Raw genomic sequence first — 23,125 nt, 5'->3', positions numbered from 1 at the left:
AGACCCTCTTTTGTTTTGTTTTGTTTTGTTTTGTTTTGGTTTGGTTTGGTTTGGTTTGGTTTGATTTTGCTGAGGCAATTGGGACTAAGTGACTTGCCCAGGGTCATACAGCTGAGACCAGATTTGAACTCAGGTCCTCCTGACTTCAGGGCTGGTAATCTATCCACTGCACCATCTAGCTGCCCCAGGACCCTCTTTTGTTACAAAGAAGACTTAATAAAGCAAAATTAGCTAATAGAGTGACACTTAGAGCTTATAGTTTCCATCTGTAGTCTGAGTCCTTTCTTCTGAGAAGGAAGTATGTTTCATTGTCTTTTCTCTGGAACAAATATTGGTCATTTCAATTAGTCTAAATCAAGGTTCTCCTTAACAATGTTTTAATTCATGTGATTGTAATTTGTGTTTATATGTGTATATTTCATTCCCTTTATTTAAAATACTGTGGTCTTGGTGATATAAATAGAAACATATAAAAATTAGGTATATGGTAAAGAGATCAGTATAATGTTCAGCACTTTCCTAAAACCTAAAGAACTGAACCTTAAGAAAATAGTTTCCATCCATAATGCAGCAATGTCATTTGACAATAATATTCTTAAGGCATTATAACTAAATTCCCAATTCTCCTAGATCTATAGGCCAATTGCTTAGACTTTTCTCAGCTTACCCCCTATTACTTCAATTCCACTTAAATCTCAGACATCATTTCAGGGAATCCAACATTTTACAGATCAGAAGACCATTCTCATTTCCAGGTGAACTGCCTTTAGCAACTTTTTTGCTAATATCACATTTCTTTGGAACCAAGGGAAAATTATCCCTTCATGGTAAAAATCAAACAGGGTTTAAAAACTAATTCATCTCAAGGCCAGAGTCTTTAAGAAATCCTTCACCTGGGGCAGAGTTGAGTGAGTCAGACAGAAATAGTAGAAAAGACAACCTGATCACCAATGCAATGGTGCTAGGAAAGAGAGTAATCACCAAGACCACAAAATTTTAAATAAAGGGAATGAAAAACAAACTTTTGCATTTAGATATTGCTATTTTTAAACTGAGATCCAAAGAAAGCTTATCCTGAATGTGAAAGGATACTAGAAGTTGGGTTGTAATTTTTTGAGAGTTTTGAGAACTTTTTAATTTAAACCTCATTCTGCTATCTCATTGGTATATAAAAGTGACTCACTTCTTTTTAAAATTATAGAAAAACTTAAGTTTTCAATTAACGAGTATATTTTCCCCTTTCCCCCATTAGAAGAAAAAGAAAAACAAAGAAGCAAAAGCTTAGTAATGAAAATGCATAATCAAACAAAACAAATTTCCATATGGGGCCATGTCCAAAAATGTATGTCCTTTTCTACATCTTAAGTCAAAACATTAGGAACTAAGTAGCTTGTTTCATTATCCAGCGTCTGGAATCATGGTGGTTCATTGCATAGATCAGAATTTTAAAGGCTTTCAAAATTTTTTATTGTTGATACTGTATAGATTGGTCACACTTCATTTTGTATTGGTGCACATAAGTATTCTCAGAAGTATCTGAAAGCACCCCTTTGTCACCTCTTCCAAAGCAATAATATTCCATTATATTCACATACCATAATTTATACTCATTCCCCAATTGATTTCCTGTCTTTTGTTTGTTTATTTGGAGTTTTGCTTTGTTTTATTTTTATCACTAGAAAAAGAAATGCTACAAAGCTTTTGTATATATGTGTACTTTTCCTTTCTTTGATCTTTATGACCCTCACTTCTTATAGACTATGAAATTGTAGTTATTTCCAGTATGTCCTACCAAACAAGGAAAATATTTGATTCTATGGTCTTATCTGAGAACCATTCCTAACTAAGTTTGGAAAGCATCATCACCAAAAGTAAGGCTGAATGCCACCAGAAGTTGGACATTTTTAGACTAATGAATACTGCTTAAGGAAGGGGCTATCTATCAGACAATATCAATGCTGCTGAAATAAGAAATTTCTAAAGTATTGAGTTAAGTACAAAAACTTAAGCTTTTTTGTTACAAAATCAACAATTGTGCTTATGGAGTAGAGACTGTTGGATAACTTAATTTTAAAATAGTATAAACAAAATTTCAATATCTGCACCTAGGTAATAGTGTTTCTACTGCCAGAAGTGACAATGACTCATTCAAATTGCTGAGATGGAATGACAACACGCACACACACACACACACACACACACACACACACAGAGGAAATGAAGCATAGTGGCTCATTGGGAGAAGCATTGCAGGATCTCAGCAAGTAAAGCATTTAATCACACCTTTAACACTTGCTCTCCTTGTGACTTTTGTTAAATCACTTAATAAACTTTTTCTGTGCCTTGATTTTTCTCACCTATAAAATGAGATCATATTCTTAAATTACTTGTAGAGTTTTTGTTAGGAAGTAATAAAAACACAATGGTAGATTTAAGTCTGTTTGTGCACATGTATATTAACCACACCAAGAGGTAATAACAATCTCATTCATTAAGTGTGCTTTTGTATCTATGTCTATTCTCAGGTTAGCACTTAATTATATATTATACACACACACACAATTGCTCACTGGTTATTTCATCGAATTTAGTTTTATCTTCACAAATAGATTGTTGATTACATATAGGCCTATGTTGTCTTGGATTTTTTCTTGTGAAACACCTGGTAAAGTACAGGGCACACAGTAGGTATTCAAGAATCCTTAATTGATTGAGGCTTATCTTTGCTTGATGAAAGGTGAAAACTGTTGATTGACTTCCTGGTATGAAATGCAAATGAGTTTTGGTTTCATTGGAGTTATGAAATATAAATAGTTTTTTTTTTTTTTTTTTTTTTTAGTTTTCTTTGGCTGGGGTTAAGTGACTTGCCCAGGGTCACACAGCTAGGAAGTGTTAAGTGTCTGAGACCAGATTTGAACTTGGGTCCTCCTGAATTCAGGGCTGGTGCTCTATCCACTGCGCCATCTAGCCGGCACCTAGCCACCACCTAGCCACCACCTAGCCGCCCCCTATAAATAGCTTTTTAATAAGAATTTCTAATCAAGGAGGGGGGGGAATCTCTTAAACCAATAAACATTTAGCTTTGGGGACCAAAGTAGAAGGAGCCAATTATTCTTCCCTGCTTTGCATATAAGCCGGGTACTTGTTTAGCCAGTGAAGGAAATCACATATGATTATCAAATAAGATAACATATAAAGCACTTTGCAAATCTTAAAAGTATTATAAAAATGCTAGCTTTTATTATTATTATTAAGCAGAAAATAAATGTCAGATCAACTTGAAATTCACCTTTTCATTATTTAAAGTATATAGGAATTATGAAAAGTTTTGTGCTCTGAACTTTGATTCTTGTTAATAATTTTACCTATGTTGTATGAAAATTACTTTTAGCTCTCCAGCATTTGTAGAATGATGCAATAAGACATGTCTTTATCAGAGAAGGAGCACACTGTGTATTGTGTCTTTTTTTTTCTTTTGGTTTGTTTTCATTTGGCATGAAAGTGGGTTCCTCCCATTTCCAGAGGAATAGTACACCCCTTGGAGGCCGGCCTTCCTCTGTCATGCATTCCCACCACAACAGGCTTTGCAGATTACAGCTTTGGTAGTTGAATTAGCTCAGTGTGTATGTGTGACCACTTGTGCCTGGAGGGGGAGAAGGAAGCTCTCCTTTCCTGGCATGCCCTTAGCTTGGATGTCCAGGGATTCAGAACTTGGCGTCTCTCTTACGGTCACTCCGAAGTGGGCTTTCAGCGGAGGATGCAGGCGAGGACAAATAATAGAAACGCCAAAAAAGAGCTTGTGATAGAATCCCCACTACAGTACAAGGATGCGCCCCAGGGCGAAGTGGAGATGGAATCTCCAGTAGAAGTGACGGTAAGAGAACCTTAAAGTGACAGCTTTATTTCGTTTTCTACACTGTATCCTAATGAGAAGCTAAAGTATTTTGTTTCCCAAGATTGACATCAGCATGTTGCTCTTGTTTTGTTCACTTGTTAACCAATGCACTCTTGCATCTCTGGCCAGAGCGCCCTATTTATGATTCTTCTTCCTTAGTCCCAGAAATGTTTGCATTTTCGGTTTCCAGGACTCTCCTTTGTCCCAGAACAATTAGACATTGTTTAGTGCAGGAGACACCCACCTAGCTGCTGCCTTTCTAAATTTAAACCTCCGCCTATTTGGAGCTGTGTAGTTGTCTTGGACTTTAAGAGGATGGAAGGAAGGTGTCTTTTTTCCAAGAGTTAATGCTTATCAATTAAGGGTTTATTTATTTTTTCTGTCTCAGAGCAGCCAGATAACATTAACATCTAGCGTTTTCTGAGCTTCTAATGCCTTGAAGAGCAATGCTGTGGAAAGGCATTCTGTCTCATTCATTTTATTTAGAAGGCAAATTTTGAACCAAGATTACCCTTCCACCACCCCAGAGTAAAGTTTCATTTGATTACAGTAGCCAAGCCTTTTGCAATTAGGAAAACGTGAAACACTTCAAGGGACTTTGTAAGTGAGGAATGTGAAAAATAGTCGGGTTGTTGTTATCAATGAGTAGGCTGTGCTTCTGGTGGAATTTCTTTAGTACAATAAAAGGCACATAATTTTTTTAAACAAGCTGCAAAAACCCACACTCCAGTGGAGACAATTGAGCTTTTCAGATGTCTACTACAGAGATTGTTAAACTAGTAGTTAGTGATTTTATATAGTGATTAAAAATGTTGTGGACTCAACTGCTATTGTCATAAAGTATTTAGGTACCATTTTAGCTAATTTGCAATTAAACTAAGCATGTAGTTAAGAACCTGAATTTAAACATTCCTTTCACCAACAAATAAGATATAATTGCTTCTCTTTTCCCATGACATGAGGTACTTACTATGTTACCTTACATTGCCTATAAAACAGGGATTCTTAACCTGGGGATCCATGAATTTGTTTAAAAAATATTTTGATAACTGGTATTTCAGGTAAATTGTTTCCACTTGTAATTCCATGTGTTTAATTTAATGCATTTAAAAGTATTATTCTGAGAAGAGGTTTGTAAGGTTTTACTAGACTGCCAAAGATACATGCACAATGTGAAAAAATCTCTTCCTTAAGGCCATGAACTTCTAACACCAAAGTTAGAAAAATCAGTGAAACACTATAACTTTCTAATGCAAGTTTTCAGTCATGAAATTTAGATTTCTTTTCCTCCTTTCAGAAAACCATTGGTTCGCATCTGCCTCATTCTATGACGACAGTGGTTTGTTTGTAGGACGTTATAGCTTATAGTCTTCAGCTGGTAAAAAGCTCTCCTAATGTTGCTTTTGATTTTTTGGAGGAAGTTGTGCGGTTTAGGTCCCCTTGAGAATATCCTGGAAAAAATCTTTTGATTCTTCAGTGATTCTCCAGATGTTTAGAAATATTTATGTGCAGGGGTATACAAGGCAAAAAGCTGCAATATAATAGGTTATTTATCATTGTACATCCAACTTTTAAGAGTTAACTTTCTTTTAGGTGATCCTTAAAGCATGGCAGTAGTTTGTAACTGGCTACTATTATTGCTAACTAACCTACTACATTATATTCAAATTGTTTTATTATTATTATTATAGATAAAGATGTGGACATCAGTTTAGGAAGAGGCTTTCTTTTGTGATAGTGATCGCTTGCAGAATGAAGATCTGATCTCTATTTGTAAAAGAGAGATAGAAACAAGCGTTGTATGACAAAGAGGTTTTTTCTCTTGTCAGACTATAAGTAGTCTTTTCTTAGAACTTAGAAAGATAAGTTGGTTAATAAACAATAAGAGTAACAAGACCATTTAAGCAGTTCATGTATGCTGGCCAATCTCTTTACAAATTTTTAATGCATTAAATTTAAATGCATTAATTAAACAATTAAAGTGAGATGTTTTGAAAAGTTTCTGAATCTGTTTAGCGGTTGACAGAATTACTGACCAATGAACTGGAAGTAGATGGAATTCACCTTATCTCTCTTTAAGCAATGCTTTTATGTAGGCACAGCCACAATAAGCTGTTTGTTGTATTGGTATTCATTTTTGGGAAGCAACAAAGGAAAGAAAAAACTTTTTAAAAAGCACCTATTGTGCCAGGCACTGTGCTAAGAGCTTTACAGATTTTTATCTCATTGGGATATCATAACAACCCTGGGAGGTAGGTGTTCATATTATCCCCATTTTACAGTTGAGGAAACTGAGATAGAGGTTAATTCCCCCTGAGTCACACAATGTCAGCCAGTTTTGAATTCCTACCCTTTTGAATTATTTGCCCTGATTAAGACATATTTTAATCTCTAAAACTTTCCATAATCTTGAGAGAAATATAAAAGGATATCTGATAGGTATCATGGTATAGATAGATCAATAGATAGTCAGAAAGACACAAATTTAAATTCTGATAAATGTTCACCTACATTGATGAAATGACAAATTTAGACCAATACCTCTTTCTTTCTCCCCCGAAAGACTCCATTTAGAAATTCAAAGCATACCTTTATTAAAGTTAAGTCCTTCTGATATGACTTATGATCACATATTGCTTTTCATGTAAAATTCCATTTTTTTCCTAATATTCTTGCACATGGTTTTTCTTTCCCCTTTCCAAAACTATAAATAATTGTATGTTGCTTAAATAGTAGCTATATTTCAGTTGTCACTAAGGTTTGTGTGTATTTTGAGAGTAACATGTCTAGAAACAATTTGTAAAGTTCATTGGACTGAAAGATAAATTTATAGGCATTCAAATTCATAGTAAGTATTATGTACTCTTCAGCTTTATGACAGTAAGAGGAAGAGGTTAATGAAGAAACTTTTCCATTCCACTTTTGGGCTCACCTTCAAAGTTAACTGAAAAATTACTTTGTGGGTGTATAACAACAGAAGATCATTCTTTTTCTTTTTCTTTTTTTTTTCTTTCTTTCTTTTTTTTTTTTTTTTTTTTTGAGGCTGGGGTAAGTGACTTGCCCAGGGTCACATAGCTAGGAAGTGTTAAGTGTCTGAGACTACATTTGAACTTGGGTCCTCCTGAATTCAAGGCTGGTTCTCTATCCACTAGACCACCTAGCTGCTCCAACAGAAGATCATTCTAAAGAAAGGTTCTTTTGGTGAGGAGGGAGAAGCAGGATATCAAGAGACATCATCCCAATTTACAGATTTTCTAAAAATCATTTGAACATCATTTTGGACCATATTTTCTCCATAAGAGCAATATCTAATGGGTAGCAGTCTGGTAATATTTTTTTTGTGTGTGTACAATCCATCTAAAATGCCTGACACTTCATGTGATTTGACCCTAACGTATTTTGGTTCTTCAGCTTTTTGCTGTGGCAGGTTATAAATGGCAATTTGGGGTAATCAATCATGTAAGCTCTTGGTCTGAACCTCCATCACTGTCATATTTTGAATTTATAGACCATTCAGGAGCCACAAATCCAATTGCAAAGTATTTAATTAAGACATGAAACTATAAATAAATAAGGAGAATTTAAAAAGAACAATGGTCCTCATTCCTCATACAGAAATATATGGGTTCTCCTACACTCCCTTAGATTGTAGATTAAAAAAAAAAACTTTTCATGGAAAACATAAAAGTAGGTAGGAAAAGTGGTGTGAATGGATGGAATGAAGAAATTCAGTCATTTTTCCATCTCTTCTCAGCGTGTCCCAACTCTTCCAGCATGGAAGTTTTATATCCACTTGAAACTCGATCGGCTGAGACTCTGGCTCTGCATTCTTAGTTCAGTCTATATGGAGGTGATTTCTTGGGTTTTCTTTTGCTAAAATGTAATTCCAACCATGTTGCTCCCCTACTCAATAAACTCTGATATCTCACTCTAGAATCAACTACAAAATCATGTGTTCAGCATTCAAAACTTCATAACATAGCCCTTTCTTCCCTTTCCAGTCTTCTTGTACCTTAATTCTTGATCACTTTGCTATTCCAAAAATAAGGTATTCCATCTCTAGGCTCCAAGAATTTTCATTGGAATACCCTCCCTCCTTATCTCTGTTTCCTAGCTTCTCTGACTTCCCTTAAATCTCAACTAAAACCTCATTAGTGCCTTCCCTGTATCCCACCACCACCATCATCATCATACCTCTGTTTCCTGTATTTAGCTTGTTTTGCTTCTTCTCTGCCTCATTAGATAGTAAGGGACACAGTAAGGACTATCTTTTGTACCCCCAGCACAGTTCCCTTGTACAGAGCTTTCACTTAATAAGTAATTTTTGACTGATGTATTGTTTTTCTGAGTGTTTGCTATAATTATTGGCATTTTCTGCTTAGTAGCCAGTGTCTGATGATATCAAATTGCTTTATTTGGTTTCAAGGCAGTTCAAACCTTTTGGGAGTTCCTGCACCCCTCACTTTTCTAGAAGGTACCTCATCTACTTTTTCCTGTTTTTACCTTTTCACCTAATCCTTTCACCTGTGCATCTTGTCCCAAGACGGAGGAACTCTGGGGCTAAAAGAACAGGATGGATAGGATATAAAGTGATGGAATGAGACAGTCTTTGACCACCTGCGCAGTGCCTTTGTTAATAGTCTGTTTATTCTTCCTTCCATTCCTCTCTTTCTTTTTCATTTACTACCATCATTCATGCTACTATCAATGTTATCTTGGATGAAGCTGACTTAAAAAGTGAGGATAACATGGAAGCTAATGGTTGGAGGAAGAGAGGGAGGGGGGAATGTATGGTGGTAGCCAGAAGTAAGGGAAAGTGACAGAGGAGAAAAAGGAAATCCTAAGTGGGATTACTGGAAAAAGGGAATTTTGAAAGGAAGGGGCTAAATAATGAAAAAACAAATAAATTGAAAGGAAAAGACTAAATAGCAGCTCAGAGGCTTAGATTTTTAAGCGGGACCTTAGAGAACATCTATTTTACAAAGGAGAAAACTGAAGGAAATTTTTCAAGATCATACAGGTGGGGTTTGAATTCAGAACCTCTGACTCTGAATCCAGATCTCAGAGACACTGAGATAACACCATATTGATTACCATAATTGATAATCTTAAGAGTATAAAGTGCCAGCCCTGGAGTCAAGAAGACCAAATTTCAAAATTTATCTCAGATACTTCTAGCTGAGTGACTATGGCAAGTCACTTAACTCTGTTTGCTTCAGTTTTCTCATCTGCAGAATGAGTAGCAGAACAAAATGTTAAACCAATCCAGTATTTTGCCTAGAAAACTCTAAATGGGTTTATGAAGAATTGAACACGATTGAAAAACGACTCAAAAACCCCCCTGAAATTTAGAGTGTATCTGATTTTTCTCTGCAAACAGTTAATGGTATTAATTGCTAAATTTTGTTCTCTTAGGATGTCTAAGAAACTCTTTGTGTTACACTTAGGGGGAAATCTCCCTTTCATGCAATATCTCCATAAAGATAAGTTCTTGATAAATTCAGTAGTACGGATTTATTTCCTTAACACTATACAATGCAAGTGGGTACTAAAGTAACTTCCTAAATGCTCTCATTTCTTGGACAAATATGAAATTGAATTAGGAAGTGATCAAGTATAAGTCAAGTGGTGGTATAGCTTAAAACTCTGACTTTGGAATTAGAAGACTTAGGTTGCTCTAAGTAATTCATTTAAGGTCTTTTCATCATCTTTTCTTCATCTGTAAAGAGGCTGAATTAGATATGACTTGTAAGGTTCCTTCCAGCTCTCAAGCTGTGAACCTATGATATTTTTTTTTAAGTTGCCTAAGACTCTAAGTTGCCTAATAGTTGTTGAGCTCTATAGATAAAGCAATTAGTGAACATTTAATAAGCACTTACTATGTACGTCCAAAAAACACATAGTAAGTGTTTAACAATTAACTTGTCTTGGAATTAAAAATTCCCAGACAAGAATAAAATTTCTATCCCCCCACACTTGGTAATAAGCCTACATAATTCCTGTTGACTAGGTGCTTATATTCATTCTATTGGAGGAGACATTTAAGTCCATCTAAATCTTCTCTCTATCTCTCTGTCTCTTTCTGTCTTGTCTCTGTCTCTGCCTCTCTTCTCTGTCTGTCTCTCTCTGTGTGTATGTATGTATTTATATACATACATATAAACATATAATAAATGATAGAGGGAATTTCCTCAATGGGAACTCTTTATGCAGTAAAATCACAATTATAGTAAAAAAAAAAAATCATCATCATTATACTAAAAGTGCCCCTTGGATAATTTTTGTGTTGTTCCTTCATTTCAGTCATGTCTAGCTCCTTGTGACTCCATTTGGAGTTGGAGGTTGTTTGTCATTTTCTTCTCCCACTTATTTTACAAATGAGGAAATTGAGCAAATAGAATTAAGTGACTTGCCTGGCTAGTAAGTGTCTGAGGCTGATTTGAACTCATTTTCCTGAATCCAAAGCCAGCACTCTCTCCAGTTGCTAGCTGCCCCCACCCCTCACACTCCAAAATACTTTTATGGATTGAATCAAAATGGTGGTGCATTTTTTATATTTATTTTGAATAATTTTTAAAAGTTTGGATCATAAATAATGAGAGTACAGATGTGAAAAGAAATTGTAAATTTCACAGTGTCTAATCCCCAGATGGTACGCAGCAAGAAATATCACTTTGCAGCAGCAAAGGGCTTCCTTTGACCTTTGGTTTTTTTTTTTTTTATAAAATAAAGTAAATAATCATTACTAACCTTTGAAGAAGTGATTTACTATATGATAATGGAACAGGGAGGAAGGCCATTACACCCCTGACATCAGAGCTATTTAGCACTGTGTGCCTTTTTATGTCACTCATTCTGGGTACTCATAAAAGAAGAATGTAGTCTGGGAGAACTGGAAGGGAAACTTAGAAAATTAGGCCAATCCCTTCATTTGACAAATGAGAAAACCAACCCTTGGGTAGTTTAAGTGACTTGACTCACTCAAGATTACAGGAGTAATAAATTGATAGGTCATACAGATAATAATTGCACTGCTGAAATTTGAACCTAAGCCTCACACTCCAAACCAATTTGACTTTATATGATGTTAATCAGGTGCATTTCTTGCCTTCTAAGTGATTTTACCATCTAAGGTAGACACTGCAGATGTAAGTAGGCTTATAAAATAGTTACTAATAACTTAATAGGCAATTAAAAAGCATGTATAAATATTCCATGCCCAATCTCCTTTTTGGAGTAGTGAGAAAAAGGGAGCCTTCAGAATGCATATTTAGACAGGGTGGGGTTAGACAAATCACCACCCCAGACACATGAGAAACCATCCTGTTTATAAAAAAAACTTCAGGAGAAAAAGCTTTCACAAGTTCTTTTAGGAACTCATTAGAATGCTTAACTAGCCTTCCTAAATCCCAATTCCCTACATAAGCCCACTATAATTTGAGCCTTTTTTTTTTTTTTCTTAACCATGTTTTAGATGGTGTCTTAGCCTACATATTACATCATTTCTTCTCTTCTCAGATATATAAAAACATAGAATTTTTAGAATGGAAAAAGAATTGTAACCATTCCTCTTGCAACTTATTATTTTTTAATACCTCATTTTCCCAAACTAATTGTATTTGCAGGTATTTCCCTGACTCTTTTCGACTTTTCCCATATTCTACTAAAGTTGTGAAGTCCATAACCATAAAATAGTTCTATTAACTAATTAGTGGGTCACTAGTGGGAATGGTTTAGTTGCTCTGCATTTAAAAACTTGAGGTAGAAAAGTTAATTGAGTGGCAGAAGTATAGTCGTTGGAAAGCACAAATGGTGTGCCTTATAAAGAGAAAGGGGATAGATTGCCTTATCAGAATCTAGAAATATGAATGGTTTAGATCATAGATTTAGAATTGGGAGGGCACTGGACTATCTTGTCCCCATCTTGCAGATGAGGAAACAGAAGTTAAGTAACTTACTCAGAGTCATATGACTATGGGTTTTTGATTCATTGATTCTTTTTTTTTTTTTTTTTTTTTTTTTTGGTTTTCTTTCAGATCTATATAAAACTGGGCTAGTCACTTAACCACTGTATCCTTTCTTTCTTAATCTGACAAACAAATTGGAACGATAATCATTGCTAGACAAATATAGGAAATTCTTTAAAATGTTATCTATAATCCAGGCAGAAAGTTACTTAAATAATTAATATTTATTCACAAAAAAGAAAAAAAAATGATTAACAGAACTAGATTCAATATATTAGAATTATTTTCCTTTCTTTGTTTTCCTGGAGCTTAGCACAGTAGTGCTTGATACATAGTAAATATTTGATAAATGCTTGTTGACTGGCTGACTTCCATACTTGCCTGTTTTTGTCAAAGGCATTCTTTCTCCCTCCCGGGTTTGTAACTTACACATTACTTTTCACTCCTCAGTTTCCCTCTTTGAACCTATCCAATAAATTTCTAAATCCTGTGGTTTCCTCAACTACTTCTCTAATCTCTTTCTACTTTGAAAGCTACTATCTTAGTTCAGGCTTACTCTCATCCCTTCTCATATAAACTAATTGCAATGGCCTCCTAATTAGTTTTCTGCTGAAAGTATTTGTGTTCTATTTCACCCTCCACAAAGTTGCCAAAATGATTTTCCTTAAAAACAAATAACAAAAACAAAAAGCTGTCATTTATGTAATACCACCCATGTGTCAGTCACTGTGCTAAGAGCTTTACAACATTACCCTGTTTGGTCCTCACAACAACCTTGTGTGGTATTTGCTGTTCTTATTCCTATTTTGCTGTAGAGGAAACTGAGACCAGAAGAGGTTAAATGGCTTTTGCAGACTCAGAACCAGTAAGTTCATGAGGTTAGATTTGAACTCCTCTGCCTACCTAAGTCCAGACCCAATCTTCAATCTTATCAGATTATATCACATCTGATAGTTACATGTGTGTGTGTGTGTGTGTGTGTGTGTGTGTGTGTATCAGTTAAATTCTAGGGGCCTTTCTGCTGTCTGTAGGGCAAAATAGAAACTTTTTCCATGTGTTTTTTAAAGCTTTTTATAACCTGACCCCAACATTATACATTCCTTTAGCTCAAGCTCTCTTTCCCAACAGCTAATGCTTTCTCTTGCATGCTACTTTGTATTTAACAACATTTTATGTGTATTCTATTCAATATTTATCTTCCAGATGTAATTATTCATATATGATTGATTAATAGGAAAAGTGTTGGAGGCAGGGACACATTTAAAATGCTATGGAAATAGCCCAAATGAGAGATGGACTTAGCCAGTGGCTTCAGTAATATGAATGAGAGGAGGTGATGGATGTTAGCAATGTTATCGAGATGAATTTGGCAACATTTTGCAAATGATTGGATTATGGAGGAGGTGGTGAGGGAGAAGAAAGAGTCAAAGATAACTTTGAGTTCTCAAGTGTTTAACTGAACAGATGGCACTATCATCAGTCAAAATTGGGAAAGGAATATAGGTTTTAAGTGCAAGAACACAATTCTTTGGATTTTGAGGTATAAGTGATCTAAAAATTCAAGCTGAATTCTTGGTAGGTGAGCAAGGGATCTTAGTAGTAAGATGGGTGAGGTGTGTTTAGTAACCTGGTTATAATAAAAGGAGGGCAGATTCTGAAGTTAAGAAATACTACATGTAAGAAGCAAGAAGCCTCACTTGAGCCAACAGATGATGCTTTGTTGTCAATATGTGAGTGGAGCCAAAACTGTTGAAAATTATAGTTTGGCATCAACTTTCTAGATTGAAATTATGTTTGAAATATCCTTGTAACCTGATAACGTTTCCTCCCCAATTTTTCTTGGAATCAGGTACTGAGGCTTTAGAAACTTTTTTTGGAGCTTATTCATTCATTTAGTAAGAGTTGTACTGTATGTACTACTAAAACAGTGATTCTTTTGAAGGGTTTATCAAGTCTTTGGGAAAGAGACAGAGACAGTCTGATTTCAGAATGCCATCACTACCTACTGACTTCTTGGTTATATCCCCCAAGGCTAATTCTTCCTCCAAAATAAACATACTTTTTTATGTTTAGTGATGAAACTGTCTAAGGAAGAAAAAGGCAATTTAAAAGCAAAATGAGTTTTGGTCTCTGAGAATTATATATAATGATAGCTTATATTTATATAATGTTTATGGTTACAAAATGTTATCATATACATTATCTCATTTGATCCTTATAAGTCCTATGAGGTAGAAGCATTACCATTTCACACAGAAGGAAAAGGTGCTGTAACTTGCCTGAGATCATATAGGCAGTAAGAAGCAAGATTGAAGACATATTAGTGAATTGTTGATGGAACAGTGAATTTGGTCCAGCCTCTCTGGAAAGCACTTTGCTACTGTATCCTTGACCTGTACTTACTCATTGACCTAGCAAGTATCACTACTTGACATATTTCCCTAAGAGATTAAAAAAGGTAAAAACATATATTCAAAAATATTTAGAGCAGCTCTTTTCATAGAAGATAAACCAAAAACTTTAGGGAGTTCCCATCAATTAGGAAATGGCTGAAGAAATTGTGGTGTATGAATTTTAATGGATTATTATTATTGAACAGGAAAAAATGTAGTTTCAGTGAAAGTGGGAAAACCTTTGTTAAGTGATATAGAGTGAAGTGAAAATTAATAGAACTGTTTATACAAGGATGATACACTAAGGGGGAGGAAAGTTGTTTTGAAAGACTTGCAACCAGCCCTGAAGTTAAGGAGGACCTGAGTTCAAATGTGAACTCAGACACTTAATACTTCCTAGCTGTGTGACCCTGGGCAAGTCATGTAACTCCAGTTTGCCTTAGGGGGAAAAAAAAAGATAGAAATACTGATCTATGGAGTTTCAAACTATGATTCCACAGAGCCAGAGAAAAAATCAACAAGCATTTTTAAGTGCTTTTTAAAAGTTCATTCAATAAGTGCTGTTTACTAAGTGCTGGGAATACAAAGATAGGCAAAACAAACAGACAAAGCTACTCTCAAGGAGCTTACTCTGGGGAAGACAGGGTACAAACATTGTGTACACAGATAGGATACAGATAAAGGATAAATTGTGGTTAGACACAGAGAAAAGCACTAATATTAAGGACAAGGAAAGACTTCTTATAGAAATGGGATTTTTGCTGAGATTTAGGTGCAGTAGATAGAATGCTGGGTCTAGAGTCAGAAGATTTATTTTTATGAGTTCAAATCTAGTCTGAAATATTTACTCACGGTGTGACTGAGCAAATAACACAATCCTACTTGTCTCAGTTTCTTCATCTGTCAAATGAGCAAGAGATAGAAATGATGAGCCATTCCAGTATTTTTGGCCAACATAATCCCAAATGGGGTCACAAAGAATTGGGAATGATTGAAAAACAACTCAACAATCCAATAACAGGAAGCCAGGGAAGTTGAGATGATGAGGCGGGAAAAAATTGTGCACATGGTAGACAGTCGGAGAATATGGCTAGCATCAGGAAATAGAGTGGAGAATGTGATGGAGTATGTGTAAGGAAACCAATATCAATGGACCGGAGAGTATGTTGAGGGGTATGATATGTAAGAAGACTGGAATGGGAGGAAGGGGTTAAATTATGAATGGATTTATTTTTTAAAGTAGCATTTTATTTTTACAAATACATGTAAAGACAGTTTTTAACATTAATTTAAAAAAAAATTTGTTCCACATTTTTCTCCCCTCCCTAAAACAGTAAGCAATTTGATGTAGGTTATAGATGTGCAATCATGTAAGACATATGTTCACATTAGTCATGTTGTAGAAAAAGAAATAGAACAAAACAAAATCCATGAAAAAAAATAAAGAAAGCAAATGGTTTGATCTCTATTCAGACTCCATCAATTCTTTCTCTGGATGTGAATAGTATTTTCCATCATGAGTCTTTTGGAATTGTCTTGAATCATTGTATTGCTGAGAAGAGCTTAGTCATTCATAGTTGATCACCATCCATTGTTGCTGTTGCATTATCTAATGTTCTGGTTCTGTTCATTTCCATTTGTATCAATTCATGTAAGTCTTCCCGATTTTTCTGAAATCCACCTGCTTATCATTTCTTATAGCACAGTAGCATTCTATTGCATATTAATGGCTTTAAAAGCCAAACTGGATTTCATATTTGATTTTGTCAGTGGAATAGGGTAATAGGGTAACAGCTATGTAGAAGACAAACTAGACTGGGGAGAGATTTATGGCAGGGATACTACCATTAATTAGGCTGTTGAAATAGTTCAGGACTTGGGACATAATGAGTTTTAAAATGTCTGGCTCATCTACTTTGAGATGCCAGTATACAGATGGAGATTTGAAACTAGAGGTTAGGATTGGGCAAAGGGATCTGAGAATCACTTTCAAAGAGACAATAACAATTGAATCCATAAGGGCTAATAAAATCATTAAGTAAAAGAGCATAGATGGAAAAGAGAAAGGAGATTTATGATAGCCTTGGGGGACCCAACTTGAATTAGCAAACATTACATGAATGAGATCCAGCAAAACTGACAGAGAAGGGGAATTTAGAGAGTTACAAGGAGAGAACAGTGTCATGAAAACCTAGAGAAAAGAGAGTTGTGAAGAAGAGAGTGATCTACAATGAATGTAAAGGCTTCCAAGAAGTTAAGAAGAATCAGGATTGAAGTGATAGATCCAATATGGAATGTGACATAGATTTTTGGACATTGCCAACATAGGACTTTTTTTTTTTTTTTTTACTCAGTCATGTATATTTATTATGATGGTTTTTGTTTTTCTTTTTTTTTCCCAAGTGTTCACTTGGAGGGACAATTAAAAGGGAGAAAAAAAATAAATGTCAACTAAAAAACATCGTTACATTTACAAAAACAAAAATAAAAACAGGATTGAATCCTGGCCCTCTAACCCCAACTTTAGTACTCTATTATCTATTCCAAAATGTATGTCCTTATTTTAATTTACTCTTAACATGGTTTTTACACTCTGAGTTAATTCCCAAGCCACATTTCACTTATCTTCATATCACCCTTAGTACTTAACAAAATACTTTGCACTAAAGGATGCTCAATGATTGCTAATCTGAATTTATATAATGTCTGATAGCATTAATACATTGCTTGACCTTTTATTTATTTATTTATTTATTTTTATTTAGAATTTTTTTCCCCACAGTATATATGCATGAGTAAATTTTTTTATAACATTATCCCTTGTATTCATTTTTCCAAATTATCCTCCCCCTCCCTCTACTCCCTCCCCCCCATGACAGGCAATCCCATACATTTTACATGTGTTACAATAAAACCTAGATACAATATATGTGTGTAAATAGTATTTTCTTGTTGCACATTAAGTATTAGATTCCGAAGGTATAAGTAACCTGGGTATTGCTTGACCTTTTAAGCGAACACTTTTTTATTTTAGCATCAAATAATATTGAAGAAATGGAAGAATTTCTTCTTGAAATGCGTTTTACCTTTTCTTTTTTGAGTCTTATGGTCCAAATTATGTTACAATAATATCCTTATGATATTGTCTGATTCTGTCTCTCATCCATCCTGTACCTGATTTACTTGGGCAATAGAAACAGAAATACCAGGTAAAATCTCTCCTTTCTTGGAATTTTGAATTCCTTAATAGAATCCTATTGAATCCTAGTTGTGTGTATATTTTAAAGATTTATGTTAATGACGCCAGTAAAATTAAAAAAAATTCATTGGATGACATCAGAATTATGATAAAGGGAGTTACTCTTTTTGACTTCAGAACACTGACTCCCTCTTCCTGTCAGAGGTGGACTATAGGTGTGAAATCAAGCATGTATCATTGGAGGTGGCCAACTTGTTGATATGTATTGTTAAAATTTGCTTCTTCAAAAAAGGAGATTTGGTGGAATTTAGGGAATGTGTGGGAGCATAGATAAGAGATTGTGAAACTTGAAAAATAAAAAAATCAAGAAAAATTTTAAAAATCAAGAAATATTTATATCAAACATAAACAATTATGTTGAAGATTCTGTGTGCTTTTTAGTGCTCAATGTTGATCTATCCAATGAGAATACATAAACTTTTGTTCAGCAATTATATGTTTTGAAGATTCTCCTAAGCTCTTTTTAGACTATCTTCTTAACATTAATAGTTGTTTTCAAAAGTGCCCTTCCCCCATCCCTTCTTATAGAATCGTTTACCGTAATTATATAGCTTCTTCATTATTAGTTTTACATAGATTATACAAAAGGATTTGTGATTCTGTGAGGATAGCTTTCTGAAAGTGACTTAGTACACAAACTCTAGGGAATTCCTTGAAGCCCTTAACAATTCAGTGTTTTACCTCGGATCACATTGTGTTAGTTGTACAAGATTTGAACTCTTGGCTCTTTGATTTAAGCTTAACAATTTAACTGTTAAACCATGTCATGCTATCTCTGTGAGATATAAGTAAAAACAAGAAAATACATACATATACACAATCCCAAAGTTGGAAGAAGTCTCACTGGCTCATCTTTCTTTGAATAAGAACTGCCCCCCCCCCCAAGGGAACAGATAAGAAGTCATGCATTTTCTTCTAAAAGATCTAAAAGTGAGAAGGATTCTACTATTTCCCAAGACAATCAACTCCAATTTTGGTCAATTCCAATTGTTAGCAAGTTTTTTCCCCATCTAAAACCTAAACTTGCTTCTTTGTGACTTGACCATGACTCCTGGCTGTTCCCCCTCAAGACCAAACACAATTGACCCAATTTTCTTATAGATTTAATTTTCTAGTCAAATCTGTCAGTCAATTCTGGGGGGGAGGGGTTTAGGAGGGAAGAAATTGTTTGATTGAACTGATCAACCAATTCAGTCAAAATGATAGTGTTCTTTGGTGTGTGTAAACAAAGAAAGTAATTTAGAGAGTTTCCCACTTAGCTAAAAGTTATTGTGGGTCTAACTTTTCACCTCAGTAATATCAAATTGAAGATAACTTCAATATAATATTCAGAACAACTTTGATCAAGCTGTAATACTAAAGAAGCAACTTACAGAGAAGAAAAGATATCATGAAATCTGGATCAGGAATGAAATGGATCTTACAACTCTGCATTTCTTCTCTTCATCTCCTTGAATAGAAAATGAAAAATAGAACTTATTTATTTTTGGACAGGTATGCAGGATATCATACCAGATAGTTCGTGCCCTAAGGAAATCTACATTTAGGTAAGGTGAGAAAAAACATGTGAAAATGATACAAAATTGAGAATAAAAAAGTTTGAGAAGTACAGAGTTCTGTGAGAGTCCATGAAAGGGAGGAATCTCTTTTATCTGAGGCTACAAAAAGGATGGGAGATTGATTATTTGGGATCCAAAGGATAGTAGAAGGCTTTTAACCCTAGAAATGTGGATAGGGAAAGGAATTCTCAGTCTCAGGAAGTAGCATGAACAAAGACATGGAGGTGGACAAGTATAGGGATGTCTTTCAGGAATGGTCTTAGGATGCTTTGTCCAGAGTATAGGGCACATGAAAGGAGATGTTATAAGATAAATCTAAGTAGAATGAAAATATCCTTTATTTAGTAGGCAGTGGGGATCTTAATTAAAAGAGTTTGAGCAATTCTGTATTTTCCTGGTGATATATTCTCTCTCTCTCTCTTTTTTTTTTTCAGTACCACTGTCCTCTCCTCATCTTATCACTTTCTCCTATCTATTCTTGCCATTTGGATCTCCCATCCCCCATCTATGTTAACAAGAGAATTACTACAATTGGATTCTGCTCTCTTCCTCATGTGACTCCGTGGCACAAGGCACGCAGTAATTCTCCATCCATAGCTCTGTCTTGTCTGACTTTGTTCATTAGCATTCTCAGCTGCATCCTGGTTGAATGCAGCTGACAATTACAAGCAGCTCCTTATAGGAGTTGTGGCTCATTTGAATATGCTGCAATTTAGTTTAATTTTTAATTTTTGTCATTAGTGATAATATCCATGTGTCCTTGTTCCAGGTCCTATTACCTTGACGGTTTTTTACCTGGATCACTTAAACTGTGTCCATTTTGTTTTATTTTTTCCATTTATTAAGCACCTACTATGTGCCAAACATTATGCTAATCTCTGGTGATATAATGAAACACACACACACATACAAAAAAATCCCTCAAAATAAAAACAAAAAAAACCTAATTCTTGATCCCAGGGTGTACACAAATTATTGAGAATTTTGAATAATTTGGGGTAGTCCCAGAGGGAAGGCACAAAGATTAGGGGTGATTTAGAAAGACTTTTCTCAGGTAGGACTCTAGCTGATATTTAAAGGAAGCTAGGGAAATCACAGAGGTTGTTGTTGCAGGTATTAGAGATAGCCTCAAGTTGTTGTTGTCCTTCATAATTGAAAAAGACCAACAAAATGGCATAATTGTGTTCACTTTAGAAATGGTGATTGACATAATTTTTTAAAAATCATTTTTGCCTCATCAAATTGATTTTTTTAGAAAAAAAAAATTAAGTACTTTCAAGCAATTGCCAAATAGATCTCTAAGTGCAGATCTGACCATGTCTTTCCTATGAGCAAGATGAAGCAGTGGATTCTAGAATAAAATACAGCTCCCTCTGGGTGACTTCTAAAAGCCTTCACAGACTAGCTCCAGCTTACATTTTCAGGCTGAACTTTGCTATCTTTCTCTCGTCTAGTCAAACTGGCTTACCTTTGTATTAATGCACAGATTGCCCCCATTCCTGAAATGTTCTGGCTCTTGACTTCAATGTCCTGGAACCCTTTATTTCCCTTCAAAGTCAAGGCAGATGCTACCTCCTTCAAGAGTTCTTTTCTATTAAGTGTCTAAATCAGCTAGGAGGCACAGTGGATAGTCCTGAGTCAGGAATCTGCAAGACCTGAATTCAAATTCAGCATTAAACACTTATTAATCCTGAACTTGGTGATTCAGTTAATTTCTATTCCTCAACTATAAAATGGGAATTATAACAGCATCTACCTTCCAGAATTGTTGAGGATAAAATGAAATAATATTTGTAAAATTATCTAGGTGCTTGACACATAATAGATGCTTAGTAATTGTTGTTCCTTCTACTTCTTGGGGCTGAAAATTTTTATCCCTAACCAAATTTTTAGGGTTAAAAATCCTTCCTGAATTCTTCAGGTCACAATTCCAATATCCTATTTTCTGTGTAATCCTGATCCCTCAGCCAAAAGAGATTTCTCCTTTTCATGGATTCTCATTGAACTTTGTACCTCTCAAACAAATTTATTTTTCATTTGATCAAATCCTTTAAATTAAGGCTTGTTCCTTTCCATCTTTGTTACTCTCTCCCAAAATTATTTTGTATTTTAATACATATATAATGTATGTATGTAATATTTACTCATTTATGACCATGTATCACCCCAATAAAATATAGGTCTCCTGAAGACAAAGATCACATCTTATTTTTGTAATTTTTTTCCAGAACATAGATACCTGGCATATATTTGGCAATTGACAAATGCTTATTGATTGTTGTTATTCCATTATTTTTCAGTTGTATCCAATTTTTTTGTGACCCCATTTGAGATTTTCTTGGTAAAGATCCTGGAGTTTTTTTTGGCATTTCCTTCTCTAGCTTATTTTATGATGAAAAAACTGAGGCAAACAGATTTATGTGACTCGCCCAGAGTCACACAGTTAATAAGTAAGGACAGATTTTAACTCAGACCTTCCTGAGTCCTGATTTGGTACTCTGATTGTTAATCTCCTCTTCCCAAACTTTCCAGGCCCTGGGATTTCATCTGTGTAAGGAATTCTTGGCTTATAAACTCTCTGTAGATTTAAATCAGCAACACCTTTATAACTTTATTGTCTTAAAAGTTTCCTGGGGTAAGGAGAAGCTAAATAAAGTCTTCTAAACGACTATAGATCAGAGAGTAGGATTTTAACCCAGGCTTTTTAATTCTTTAAAGCTGACCCTTTATTGATCTTGACACACTGCCTCTCAGTGACTACATTTATTGGAATTCTTTGTGGTATTGTTTAAAAACTGATTCTACAGGTTGGTATTTATAATAATAAAAAAAAATGTCATGTTGTCAAATGTTGGAATTTGCTGGGCTTATTTTATTATTTATATTATATTATTAATGTTTATGATAAAAAGATTTTGTTTTTCTTTTCTTCCTTTTTCCCCCCTACTGATTGAGAGGTGAAATGGGAAGGAGAAAATAAATACTTGTTAATTGAAAAACAATTTAATTTAATTTAAAAAACCAACTCCTCAAAGCTGTGTAATTTTAGGGCTAGTCTGTTCTCCACACAATAGAACTTTTTATATCGCAAAGTGAAATATATTTAGTCGTCTAGAGAGCTTGGTGTTCATTTTGCATTCTTTGAAACATTCTCAGAAATCCCTAACTTATTGTGGTTTGGTGTCCAGGAAAAGAGATTTTTTAAGACTGCTTCTAAATCCAGGCTAGTGGTTTATATTTCCTCCTTTTTTTCCCTTAAAAATTCAAAAGCTTAAAAAATGTAATTTTTTTTACTTGTAGCTAGCGTCGTTTTTTTTTTTCCTTTTAAGAAAGGTTGCTTACAAATAGGAATTATAAGACTTGATCCATCTTTCCCTCCACTTCCTTTTCCAATATAGCAAAGAACATTTGAAGTACTCCCTATTCCTGATCTATAACTACCTTCAGAAATTCTCTTTTCTCCATTAATTCCAAGGGCCATGAAGGTAGCTGAAGTGGAGTGCTTAGGGCTTGGTCAAACACTGAAGATGGCAAGGTCATCCATTGCATCCCAGGCCATCACTTTTGTCCTGCCAGTAGACTTTGTTGACTCTTTGGAAGAGAGAGTGAGCTGATAACTTTGTACAACTCTGTCTCATTTAAATCCAATTCACTCAAAAGTCAAGACATCATCTCATTGATCTTCTTCAAAAATAAGGGATGGATAGTAACAACAAAGAAGTTCTCTTTTTATATGACCACAGTTTGGATAATAATTGCTCAGTGGTAATTCTAACTCCTATTGTTTCCATGTGAAATGAAAATGATTTATATTTCGAAATAGTGAGGGTTATTACCAGTTTGAAAAGCTATTTGAATTGTAGTTCCTTGGGAGGATCCAATGAAATCTGTGGTTCTGTATGATTTATTTATTCCTTCTTATGTTTTAAAACAAAAATCCTTTCTATATGTAAGCTACTTTCTGCTTAGAAGTAAAAATGATGTTCCCCTTTTCTCTTCCACAATAAAAGGACTTTGTGGGGAATGATAGTTTTATTTTTGTCCTGATATTG

General features: G+C 34.7%; 1 protein-coding gene across 27 annotated transcripts in view; it reads left to right on the top strand.

Annotated features, from left to right (window-relative positions):
- DOCK9 (dedicator of cytokinesis 9) overlaps positions 1-23,125 on the top strand; it is a 353,079-nt gene that overhangs the window by 131,008 nt on the left and 198,946 nt on the right. For 15 of the 27 annotated variants that reach the window (XM_074299410.1, XM_074299429.1, XM_074299427.1 and 12 more), the window contains exon 1: positions 3,575-3,874. The exons of the other annotated variants lie outside the window; for them this stretch is intronic. In XM_074299410.1, the coding sequence (XP_074155511.1) occupies positions 3,626-3,874 (249 nt within the window). In that variant the 5' untranslated portion in view covers positions 3,575-3,625. Of the gene's footprint in view, positions 1-3,574; positions 3,875-23,125 lie in introns of those variants that run through there. 27 annotated transcript variants of the gene reach the window in all.

The sequence above is a fragment of the Sminthopsis crassicaudata genome, chromosome 3 (assembly GCF_048593235.1).
Source record: "Sminthopsis crassicaudata isolate SCR6 chromosome 3, ASM4859323v1, whole genome shotgun sequence".
NCBI classification, from domain to species: domain Eukaryota; kingdom Metazoa; phylum Chordata; class Mammalia; order Dasyuromorphia; family Dasyuridae; genus Sminthopsis; species Sminthopsis crassicaudata.
The sequence above is the reverse complement of the archived record's forward strand: the minus strand, read 5'-3'. Positions and strand labels throughout refer to the sequence as shown.